This window comes from Alligator sinensis, unplaced genomic scaffold, assembly GCF_000455745.1.
Source record: "Alligator sinensis unplaced genomic scaffold, ASM45574v1 scaffold237_1, whole genome shotgun sequence".
In the NCBI taxonomy this organism is placed as follows: domain Eukaryota; kingdom Metazoa; phylum Chordata; order Crocodylia; family Alligatoridae; genus Alligator; species Alligator sinensis.
In genome coordinates, this window is record NW_005841849.1 from 3,761,562 (window position 1) to 3,774,483 (window position 12,922).

At 41.3% G+C, this 12,922-nt stretch overlaps 1 protein-coding gene across 2 annotated transcripts in view; it reads right to left on the minus strand.

Annotated features, from left to right (window-relative positions):
- ARHGEF4 (Rho guanine nucleotide exchange factor 4) overlaps positions 1–12,922 on the minus strand; it is a 385,996-nt gene that overhangs the window by 168,822 nt on the left and 204,252 nt on the right. For both annotated transcript variants that reach the window (XM_014522338.2, XM_025209647.1), the window contains exon 6: positions 11,648–11,777. In XM_014522338.2, the coding sequence (XP_014377824.2) occupies positions 11,648–11,777 (130 nt within the window). The remainder of the gene's footprint in view (positions 1–11,647; positions 11,778–12,922) is intronic.

Sequence of the window (12,922 nt, forward strand, 5' to 3'; positions counted from 1 at the left end):
CATATTGGCCTACCACACAAAAATGTAGTGAAGATTATGCATAAAGAAAAGAGGCACTGAAATTAAAAACAGCAAAATCCTGATGCCATGTTCTGTTCACAACTGTTGATCTAATGTGATTAATTTTGAGACTAGTTTCCAAAGATAAATATGAAGATGGACCTTATACAAGGTCCTTAGACAATATAGTGCAGTTGCACTCATATCAACAAGAAGCTCCAAGAGAGCAACACAAGCATTTTACTAACAGGATGGCATCTCCAGTAGTGGACTACTTTCATAAAGCCCTTGGTAAACTGAGAGTATCTGCATCTAAAGCTAGTTATAGCACTTCACCTAAAATTTCTCCAAAGACTTCCCTCTGGTTGGTGACCCAGAGTAATCCCATTGGGTAAATGGCAGTCTCTGGCATGCTTAGAGGTATTTTTCCAAATTTGCTTAAAAGGAGAAACTAGTTTGCTGCAGACCTGCTAAAATCTTTTTAGGCAGCAACAGTCAGTCAATAAACATGACATCAAATGAACAGTTCAGCAGTCACTAACCATTAAAACTATTGCAAGCCTCTCTGTGCTACAATGACATCAATTGGGAATGATGGTCTTCCTCTCACATACACAGCTCATGCATACAAACTCTAAATATGCACAACAGTGGATTAGCAAATAAAATTTCAAATGCAGACAGGTGAACAAGGGCAGTTGTTCGAAGTGTAAACATATATTAAAAATCTATAGAACTTAGAGACTTAAACCATGAACAAGAAAATAGAAACCCAGCAGCCAGCTCAAATAACTGTATTGCCTTCCCCTTGGTGTGCTGTAATGCAAATCCTCCTACCCCTCTTCTACTGCACAGCACTTCACTCAGACATTTCATAGAAGAAACAATACTCTATATTTTCACTTAAACAGAAGAAGTGCCAGCTGTGGAGATGAGTTCTAGATGTTAATATTTAAAAGAGAAAGACCATTCTCAAAGGTTTTTATGACAGCCTGTGAGCAGGGGAGACTCTAAGCAGAGCTTCCAGACCCTTTAAGAACCCATTTCTTGCCTATTGATTCAAGAAATGCTTCAAGGTTCTGCGTTGTTTTGCTTCAGTTGCAGGTCTGCAGAGGGACAGCTGGCAAGAATGAGCACCTCCTTGGCTATTTCTTACAACTAAGCAACCATGCCACCCACTTCCAACTTAAAGCATTTCTCTGGACAATCTAATTTTATTCCTCAAGGTCAACGTAATATCTTATAACAATAAAAGAATTTCCTTACCAGTAGCTGAATGAAGACTCTCCAAGCTCCAGTACCTGGACAGGACACCTCTCATCCCACCACCACCGCACACTACCCCACTGCTGTCAGAATCTGAACCCGGCGAGAGCCCAGAGCTTCCACTGCTACTGCAATTTTCTCCACTGTGTGCCCCGCTGGACTCGCTGGGGCATTGCTGCGTCCTCATGCAGGCAGGTACAAGGGAGAGCCAGGGGGCTCTGTTGTGCTGGAGGAAAGAGGCTGAAGGGTCGATGGCTGTGCTCAGGGCAGTAGTACCTGGCACTGCTAAGGATTGAGCTGGATTCCTATCCTCCTCTCTGCTAGTCAGCTGCACGATGCAACCTGACATCATAGGGGTCCACTAAGGAGGCTCCCTTTGTGGCAGCTGAAAAGCCCTGAGCTGCAGTCTCCACAAGCAGATTTTTATTAAAGCCGATCTCAGAACGTTCAAAAACCAAGTGTGGGACAGAGCTCCCCCCTTCCAGTTTAACAGAATGGTGAGATTAAAAATAAATGGGAACAGCAGAATTTCATGCTTTAAAAAGACCCAAGTGAGAAAGACCTTGTGTTATCTGCTTCCCCTGAGGACACTCAGAAAGGACTTGCCATACAAACTAATAATATTTAGAACTGACTAGGGGTGCTGCTGCTCTCAAAACTATTTTTGTAAGTCTTTCAAACAAAAATTAAAAATGAAAAATAAGTTACCGAAGTCAGAGAAGCAGACTGGGATCCAGCACAGCTGCAGCTGCAAATGTATGAGCTTTGTAAAACTATTTAACATCCACTCCCATAATGCATACATAACCAGGGTGGTCTCTCTGTTCAGCTGTGGGAGCACTTGTAAGAGAGCTCTGTCCAAGTTAAATGGCTTGGCTGAATTCTGTTTTTCAGTTAACTGAAGTGTTTAATATGCTCATTAGCTCCCAAAGTGCCCTGATAAGTTGACAGAGAAGAGCTGGGGGAAAGTTATTTTCCTTCAAAAGGAGGCAGTTGTGTTCAGTTCAAAATGACTCTGAGGCATCAGCACAGGTTTCAGTACAAAGGAACTTTCAGCCCTGAACCTCTCCCACACCTATGAGAAGCCTGTTGTGAGGTGGCAGGTCTGTGTAAACCCTTTTAAAAATCACTTAGACCTGCTCACATGGTTTGCACTCCAGCAGAGAGTGCACAAAACTTCTTATATCAGTGAGAGACAGGGATCTCACTTTTCATAGGGACAAAGTCACCTTCTCCTGAGAAAAAATAAAAAACACATGAGTACTATATAACAGGGACTTAAATTCTCCAAACTACAGGTCCAAGGGGAATATTTGATTACAGCTAGGCCTGATTTTTGTATTCGAGCACTTCAGTAATTATATTCCTGGTTAACATCAGAGTAACAACAGTCAAGCTTGCAGCCTGTTGTCCCTGCCTCAAAGACACCATGCGCTTCTGGCAGCTGAGGATGCCTTAAGCAGCATAGTTTTTATATAATGATTAAATTAATCCAGATAAAACACCACTGCAATCTGAGGTCAGAATCTGCACCCAAAACTCCATGTTTTGCAGCTGCCAGGGTACTTCCAGTGAAAATGTTCAGGGAATTCCTGTTAATCTACTGCTCTTTTCTCCCCAGGAGAGAAAGAAAAATCTCAAGTATATACAGCTTCCTGACTGATATTAATAATGGACATGCCACTCAGCTAGTCAAGAGCTTTAAAATGGCATGTACCCAAACATCAAAACAAAAGTAACAAACCTCTAACTGAATGGGAGAACTGCAATATCTGCTGCATCATACTCCCATTAGTAGGGTGGCAAAATGTGTCTCCAGAAGTGCTCCTGTTTCACCCCCATTTTCAATGTTTCTTATTGGATTAGGACGAAAATGGGGAATTTGGTTTAGCAAACCTTTAAACAGCTAACTGCTCCCCTCCAAGCCCTGATGAACCAAGGCAAGGTGTTGACTAATGGCCTGAGAATAGATGGCAGATTGAAAAAGTCCTGAGTTCAAAGTCTCATTATTGGTGCTGACTGACAGAGGGTGGATGAGTAATTTCACCTCTTGTCTGTGTTTCTAGATGTAAAATGGGGTAATACTTACCCTCCCTAACCATCCAAAGATGGCTGTTAAGAATGAGTGAATCGTTATAAAATGCTGTGAAGCTGACAAAAATAGTCTATCCTTCGATTAAACCCAGAGTCCTATGTAAGCACATATTGCATTCTGCAAAAACCTGGGATACGTTCTCTAAAGCCAGATTTTTTCCCTAATATCCCAGTGAAGAATCCAAAAGGGGATAATCCTTAAGACATCTGATCCTTCTTGCTGAAGAAGGATGTCAGTTACAATGGTGATGTACAGAGTTATAAAAATTTGTCACTTCATTTACTCTGCATTATGCGTCAGATTTTTAAGGAATCTGTCTGTAAATTGCAATTTTGTGCCTTTGTTCAGATAGAGAAAGTTGTCATGAACACAGTACAAATCAGTTCTAAACCAGTCAGAAACTAATAGATTATTCAGCTAGATAATATAGACACTGATCTGATATGTTCAACAGGGCTAGGTACAGACAGCCAAAAGCCCGAGGCTGAATTGATTCAATTTTTGCAGATTAGTCTAAACTGCACAGATTAAACTGAAACAGAATTGAACAGACATTTGCCTTTGACTCAGGAAATGCAGCTACATGCCGGCAGTGGCCCAGGCTAGAAGTCACGGAGGCTATCATAGAGGACATCCCGGTTTTGTGCTACTCTGTCCTCTATTGACACGAAACCCGACACCTTTATGTCCCCTGTTTCTCTTCAAGAGAAAAATAGGACATAAAGGCATCCAGTTTCATATCAACAGAGGACAACGGGTCTGTCCTCTATGATGGCCACCCTAGAGCACAGGTCTCTGGCTGTGTGTTCACTACTTGTTTCTGCTGCCCCCGAGGTCTCTGGGATTTGCAGTCCAGATTTACACCAGCAGAACTCTGCAGGGTTGCTCATCACTTCCTCTTCCTGCTTCCAGGTGCCTCTGGGATTTTTAGTCCACAGTTGCAGCCAGCAGTAAGTTTTTAGCGCAGGAGAAGGGGTTCTCCCTGGCTCCAGCCCCCATCTGGAGTTTGCCTGGAGCGGAGCAGTAGTCCTCTCCCCTGCAGACTGGACTACATCCCCAGCTGGATTTGCCCTCCCCCACCCACTCCCTTGTCAGCCTGCCCTCACTGCTCCAGCTAGGGAGTAGAGGGGCGGGGCCAGCCCTGCTCTCTGGAGTAGACAGCCCATCCCAGCCCAGCCCAGAGCTGGAAAGCATGCTGCGGGGCTCTGATTTAACTTGAACCAGGAAGGAGTCTGGGACAGAAGTTTCAAAAACCAGTTTGACCCAAATCAGTTAAGTTTGATACCACATTCAACCAGGTTTATCTTAAACCAGTTTTGGACGTTTTGTAAATGGATTATGTGCACTAAGCTTCTGTTCTGTTACAGGTTTAAGCCAGTTTCTGATCACTTAAATCAATTTATGTGTAACTTCTGTCCCTAGCCTATAGCTCTAAGGCCTAGCTATTTTAACACAGATCATCTAAAATCATATCTAGGCACATATCTTGATTTTCAAAAGTTCTAATAAATTCCACTGAAATTAGCGGTAGCTCTTCTGAGGGAAAAAATAACAAGTCCTAAATACACAGCTAGGAGCCTAACTTTAAGTATCAAGTCTTGAAAGTTTCAGGTTTGGTATTTCTAAGTATGACATGTAAAGCCACAGAACTCCATGCTCACTGTCTCTTACTTTGGCATGGAAATGACCTTGATCCTGCCTCAGTATCTATCCAGGGGTAAGAGATTATTTTCCTGTGTCAATTCTGTTCCACTGAAACTTTCTCAAATAGAAACTCCTTTGTGTTCCATCACTCCTTGTTATTACAAAGCATTTAATAATGTTCAGCCAATCCGACTGTTCAAACATTTCAAAGCCACTTCATCAGAATGAGCCTCTTGCAGTAGCAGCAATAATATTCTTCCATTGTGACCAGTGATGAAGGAATTTATTCAATTACCTATTAAATGTAGAGATTTAATGGGAAACCAAAAACACCTGTGGTTTTTTCATATTATATTTCCTGTTCCCGCGATATCTCTTAATATAGAAATGCCACTATGTTTTAGATTGCATTCTTTTTAATATAATATGATAAATAGAGAAATACTATAAAGGATGGCTACAGAAATGACACTAGAAAACCTAACTTCAAGGATTGTGTTTCCTCATGGGAGAGATGCCATCTACCAGCACATCTCCAGCAGCATTTTTTCCTGTTTTGGACTGTTTTTTCCATGCAGAGAGATGGAGGAGTTGGAAAGCAGAAGAGATTACTATGTTTAATTATTTGTACTGCAGTAATGGCTCTCAGTTCTAGTTACAGATCAGTGTTCCACTGTGCTACACACAACAAAGAACAAAAAGCCCCTTCCTGCTCTGGAAAGCTAAATCATAAACATCTGCTGGATTCCCCTATTACAGTCCACAGTGTGTGAATTTGAAAAACAATGTTTTGGGGAAGAGATAAACAGGTTTCTAGGAACTTTTCTAGTTGGGGGGGTTGGTATTTTTTCAAATAAAGATGACAAAAAAAGTTTTATAAATATGCAAAAATCTTTTCATCTAAGTAGCTGGCTCACATACTGCCATCTAAACCTTCTTGGAGACATGCTCATTGATATTATGCAACAGTCACCAACTAGCATAGCTTTCAGTGTATGATATATGTTGCAATCTTTGGGAAAGTGCACACTGCCAGAAACCCTGGACAGAGTAAACATTTGTGGTCATGATTAGATGCACTATGTCAATCCTAAATCCATTTAATCTTTCTGTGACTTATAGAGAGAGTGCAAAATACCGCTGACATTGTGATTAGCTTTCAACCAGTTAAGCTCCACTCTGCCTCCATGGTATACAGAGGATGGAATTCACATTTCATGCTCCTGCTGTAGCTTAAAAAGGAACCATGTGAAAACTCACATGCTGCCACTTGTGTTCTATAGCATGTGTCTCAACATCCACTTTGTCCTTCAAAAAGAAAAATTATAGAATCATGTGAATAAATGGCTCATCTTGCAAGTTAGGCAAATTACAGGACTGCTAAATATGTATAAGGTATAATGAAATCCTCTTATTGAGCTATCATAATATTTTCCCCTCAAATTGTTTTTTCTTGCAGTTGACAAACATCTTCACATTTGCTGTTGCCAAACATGAACAGCCCATCCATAGTTGGAAAAACAGGATGCAAGTCAGCCATACACTATGTAAACAAATAATCCCTTTACAGATGAAAAGGACTCTTGACTATACCAATAAGGACATTCACTCATAAAATTACTAGCTCTGCTTATACTTATGCTATTTCAATCAAACTTCAGTTACTTAATTTATACCGACTACCCCAAAGACTGAAACAAACTGTGTGCAGTGAATTACTCTAAGTTACCCCAAAAACTTAAAGGTGAGGAGAAAAGCTCGGGGAGAGCACGGTCCATGAAGAGAGTGCTGCTGATCATATGCCAGGTAGATGGTACAATGAAAAGGATCAATTGATAACATTAGAGCCTTAAAGGAATAAGGAAGTGGAGTGAGAGATGAGTCAGTTGACAGGGAAGTGAATGCACTTTGCCATTGGTCTCAGCTGAGGTCCATAAACTGTGCTCTCAAAGAAGTTTTCAGTTTAGATGGGAACCTGAATTTTGTTCTCAGGCCTCAGAGAAGCTGCCATGTTTTTATCTTTTATCTGCCATGGGAGGACACACAGAAGGCTCAAGCAGAAACAGAGCCCAAACCATAAATGTTTTATGGATTAAAAGCTGTATCTTGAATTGTGGCAGGCAGTTGATACACAGCAGTGAAGCCAGGATTTTTTCCCAAATCTCCTACCTGGTGATGCAAACTAGAATTGCTGGGGACCTGTTGTCTTGGCACACAGGTATTCAGTAACATTTCATTTGTACAATGAATGCAACAATTATAAATACCAAAGATGACATCACTTCAGTCAAGAAAAACTTTAAAAGTATATTAAAAAGATCTGGTAAACCATCACATTAGATTTTGTTAAACAGCCCACAGCTTTGACAAAAGCAGCAATTACACAAGCAAAGCCATGTAAGAGTAGAAACGCACATACTGTTATATCACAACTGCCTCATGGACATTCTTGATCTTAAGATTCAACTGTATGTCTGGAGCAATGCCCAGTTGAGTTACCTAGCCTTCTTACTGGATATAGAAAATATCAAACCAGCATAAAATATTCCATACAAACACTAGCACGTGTTCACACAAAGCACTCAGAATACATGATCACTGAGACAGTAATAGTAGGGGGGAAAAAAATCACTGTAATGCTTCCCTTTATTAATACCTTCTAGAATTATTTTGCTGATGTGAAAAGGGTTTTATTGTTGCACTTCATTCTACCATGCTGAAGCTTCAAGAGAATTTCCTAAAGTTTAGGTTTAAGTCACAACACTGAACATTCAGTTGTATTCACTGTAGATCTTAGACTCTTTTGCACTTCCCCTAAGAAGCAGTTTAATAGGCCCTTTTGTGGGAAACTATCTAAACACCCAGGGCACCACCTATTGGTCAGCCCACATTTATTTTCCATTTTCCCAAAAAGGCTTTTTTCTTTCTTTTTTTTTTTTAACTATTTCAATTGAAACAATTCCCCAGTGGGAGTATGATGAGGTCAGAGTTCTTCAAGTCAACTATGCTCAGAACATTAGTATTTATTTCTATTGTATCAGTGCCCAGGGATCCCAAACAGAGATTTAAACTCCATAGTTCAGGGCTCTGTAGACATAAACTCAAAAATGGTCCTTGCCTCTGAGTGCTCACAGAGTCCTAGTTTTAAACAATAAGCAACCACCAAACAAACCAAACAGGGTGGAGGGAGTTACAATGATGTCAGTGGGCATGTCTATACATGTGCTTTACTGCTCAGTAGACAAATTTACTGCATAGTAAAGTGTCACCATCTACATGTGTGCAGCAACTGGGCCAGTGTAAAGTAATTTAAAGTGCCATTGGATAGTCCTGTCAAACACAGGTACTACCCAGTGGCAGAGTAAATTACTTTGCTTAAATACATGTGTAGATGGTGATGTTGGGATTAGTTTACTCTGGTTCAAATTGCACCGGAGTTTATCAGTCACATTAATTGCATGTGTAGATGTACCCAGTAGTTCCAGGAAGCAGTGGTGAGCTGCAGGCATCTTGGCCAAAGCGGGATTTCAAAGCTGTTGCTTTGTGAGATGAATTGGAGGATACTTCCCAAGCATAAGGGTCAACATGGGAGAAATCATATGGTATTCATGGGGAAAAAGCAGACAAGTAGGCAATCAAAGCAACAGCTGTTGGCAGAGCAAAGCAGGGGGTTGACATTATGATAAATAATTTGTCTTCTTACCTCTAGGACTGCTCAGCAGCTCCAGTATATGAATTTTATGAACCACCCTGAAGCAAATCCCTTTTAAGTCTAATGTTCAGAATACTCTGTTTAGGTAGACAATCAGTGCAGATGTATGTCATCCTATGTATTTCCAATACAATTTAACCAGATGACTATATTGCTGAAATCAGGGATATTTACAGTGGCACATGTAGGTTTTGTTCCCAACTCCTTTCAATAGGTGTTTAACTGTCAAATGTGCCTTTGATAATCTTCAAAATGTTCTTTCTTCATCCCACACTGAAATCATCTGATAGAGTGTTCAGCACTGTTTGTGCAGATGCTGTTCTAAGGACAACACAGAAATCTAGCAAAGATACATTTCACTGTTTAATAATGTGTAGAGCTTGCATTTTCATTTTAAAAAGTGTCAGTCACTGAAAATAAAGCAGACATCCTAGATCTCATGCATATTCTTAATGAAAACATCACGTATCCTTCTTCAAAATAATTTCTTTCAAGTACAAGGGACTTTTGCCCCCGGAGGCTAATTTAGCAGTTTTAATGCTTAATTAGCAACTTAGAGGAATCTTACAATACCTACCCCAGTGCTCTCCAGATAGTATTCACAAGAGAGAGTCTGTTTTGTCTGCAGGAACCTAATTCAAAATTGTGGCTTAGATGAGATCCTCTTAAGCTATTTGGAGTTCCCACAGGACAGTAGAACTACTACCAACATGAAGTCTTACAGCACATTCTTGTTAATCTGTTTCTATCAGTTGCAGCAAAGTTATTGTACATTCTCACCACTTGCAATAAGGGATGCTTGTAATGAATTGGTGACAAAGTGAATTCTGTCTCTTAACATCATGTCATAATAAAGCCAACCTTGTCCTGATACGCCCTTCTCACAGAAAACCCACAGAGAGGTTTCTATGGGTCCTCTGATACAGGTTGCAGCTTGAGAAGACTGCATGGCCTCTAAATCACACACATTCATATGGGAAGCACAGCACAAGTTTATTATTGCCCAGCCCATGGCTGAGCTCTCCCCTCCTCTGCCTCCTGGGGTTCTCCTTCCTGTAGCAGCAAGACTTATCAGTTACAAAACTGCTCCTCATCTGTTATCTTCTTAGCTGCACACTATTCCCCTAACTTTCAGTAGAGAATCACTGGAGTTAATAAGACTTGTGGCAGCCTCACCTCCTGTGTAGATTTCTCCTACAAAGGCTTTTGTATTAGGATGGACCATGCTACAAAGAGGCAAAAATGTACATCCCACTGTTTCTCTCCTTACACATGCAACCTAATAAACCCAAAGAGCCTCATCAGTGTTTACGGTAAAGAAAGAAGTGCTTGCATGCTGGAGATGCTGCATGAATCCCAGCCTTCCTATCTTCTGAATTTCTTTGCTGCTTTGGATATCTCTGATGGCAAAAAGGAACAAGAGCAACCTGTTTATTTCAGTGATTATCAGTCTCCAAGTGTAACAGTCACTTCCAGCGTCCTTGGGCTGTAGTTCTGGACATACACAAAGTGCTGGTATGGCCTCTAACTTGAAAGGACAGACTGACCAGTGATAAAGGCTCTAGACTAGAACCTGGGTTCCACTTGCTGTCCTACTACAGACTTCCTGGGTGACTTCTGGCAAGTGTCAGCGCTTCCATTCCCCAATTGTAAAATGGGGATCAGAGCACTGTCTGACTTGACAGGGGAGTTGAGACTTTGAATCACTTTAGTCCTACAGCAATAAGGGCTATCTCAGCATTTAATGCTTTTTGGGGTTCCTCCTTGCCTTCTTTTTGAAGTGGCAGTAATTAACAAAACTATTGCTTTGCTGCTGCCACTGGTTTGGCCTCACAGATAAGCAATGTCATTTTCACCTACAAGCATAATACTCAACCCCAGTTACTGCCCAGTAGGGCTGAGGTGTACTCATCATATGCAAGTTAAGTGAGCACTCAGATTACACTGGCAGGGAAATGCAGGTTTATCATACCACATCAGATCACCTGTTCAAGTACACTGCCTCCACCTACATCCAAAACATGATAAAAAGCCTCCACAATGAACCCAACCAATCTGTAGATGGCAGACAAATTCCTTCTTAGCCCACACAGATGGTGAACTTAAATCTTGAAGTGAGAAATTTCGCTCCATGTAGTTTTTGCTCATAAGAGCTTTTAAGTGTTAAGGATGCATTTAATCCTTCCAGTCTACTGACAGGATCTCAATTTAGTGTGTTGCTATAAATAAGGCCTAGGAAAAAGCTGAGACCATTGTAAACTCTTCTCCCTTTACTGGGGGTCTTACACTGCATGCAATGTTAGAGCCTTTGAGAGTTTAACCTGTACTAAGCCCTTATATCTAAAGGAAATGAAGAAGGGGGCAGAGGAGTAATATGGTCTAGTGGGGAATGAAAGGAACTCTGAGCCAGGAGATCTGGGCTCTATTGCATCTATCTGCAGCACAGCAGCAGTATGTCTCAGCCTGGGTGTTTGCAAGCCTACCCTACCTACCTACCACCAGCCAGACTCCAAACTCTGCAATGCGCCTGTGAGGTTACTCCAGAACATCCTGTAACTGCTCTGAAGGCCTGTCCCTGGCATGCTTGAATAACCATGGAGGATGTCCCAGGAAGCCTCACTGGCACATTTCTAGGTTTGGTGTGTGCTAGCAGAAGCAAGATGGACAGGACACAATGCTGCTGTAGAATAGGCATGGCAACGTGACACTGGGCGAACCACCACACCTGCCTGAGTGCCACCTCCTCCAGCTGTAAAACAGCCCCTTTCAGAAAATGCTTTAATATCCTATGAGTAAAATTATACTATATATTGCATTTGTTACTATTTATAGAGCAGAGCGGGATGCTATTGCTATGCATACTCCATACTGTAGAAGACAGAAACAAATTCTCACACAACAGGTGTCATAGTAAGAAGCTGAGTACACACCAGGAAATGAGATGCGTCGTTTCCAGCCCACGCAGTCTAAGCCTGTCGGGGTGCTCTGCGAAAACGGATGCAACTTAAGGGGAAGAATGTCAAAGGCAACAGCAGAAGCGATGGCCAAACTCATTCTAGCCTGCAAGAGAAAAGGAAAACACAGGAGATAGATATTATGCTTAGATGCCTTCGAGTACAAATTAATGGTTTCATCCTGAAATGTTTCTTTCCAGCTGTAATGCTTGTTAGCGTTATCCCAAAGTAAGTGTCTGCATAATCAGATTCTTTAGGACAGGGGGTAGGGGAGGGGAGGGGTCAGCCTATCCTATCAAAATAAGGCTTTTCTCTCAGATAGTGATGAAGAGAGCAAAGCTTCAAGGTAAGGGGATGGAAGAAGAGGTTATAAGAGCCATAACCCCTGGCACATGCATAGACAGCATGTTCATAGGTACTATTATCATCCTCAACTTGCATCTGTTTTGCTATAGAGATGCATTAAGTTATTTCCCTTCCTTGAAGCACACTCTGTGGGGGCAGGAAAACACAATACATTTCTTTGGAAAATTACATACCAGGAAGACAATTATAAAACATGGACTCATTCTTTCCATTAAATTTTTGCTCAGTAAGTCTTGAGTATGGATCATTTCACCAGTGGGAGGGAAAACAAAACTCTCTCATGGACAAAAATAGGAGGATATTCACAAAAGAAAAAGGCACTTTTCACTTGTGGGGAAAAAAAACCCTAAAAAACTGAAATGAAAATGAATGTGTTTGGGTTTTGACTATTACATCCCAACCATATTTTTTTAGTCAATTTTGCCATAACAAGATATATCTGGCCCACTTCATCTGCTGGCTTGGAACAGGAACTAGTGTGAACTCAGCAGTGGAAATAGGGATTTTACTGTCCTCTATAGTGTGTGGGCACGTTTCTTTTTTTAGGGTCTTCTGAGCACATATTAACCAACTACTTCCCTGTAATTACAGTGGCAGGGCATTGGCAGTTCCCTCATCTCCGCTGCTTTTCCCTATGGTAGGCTATAGGACAGTGGTTTTCAAACTGTGTTCTGTGGAAGCCTAAGGTTCCACAATAGGTCATCAGGCGGTCTGCAAAGATAAGAAAGAAACAGCCTAATGCTATTGCTGTGAACTGTCTTGAATTAAGTGTGAAACAGCACTGGCAGTTATCAAGAGATAGGGCAAGCTATTTGAACCATCAGGACATGGAAATATCCTTCAAGAGCAAGACTTTTCTGTCCACTTAAAAGCAACAACAGCTCT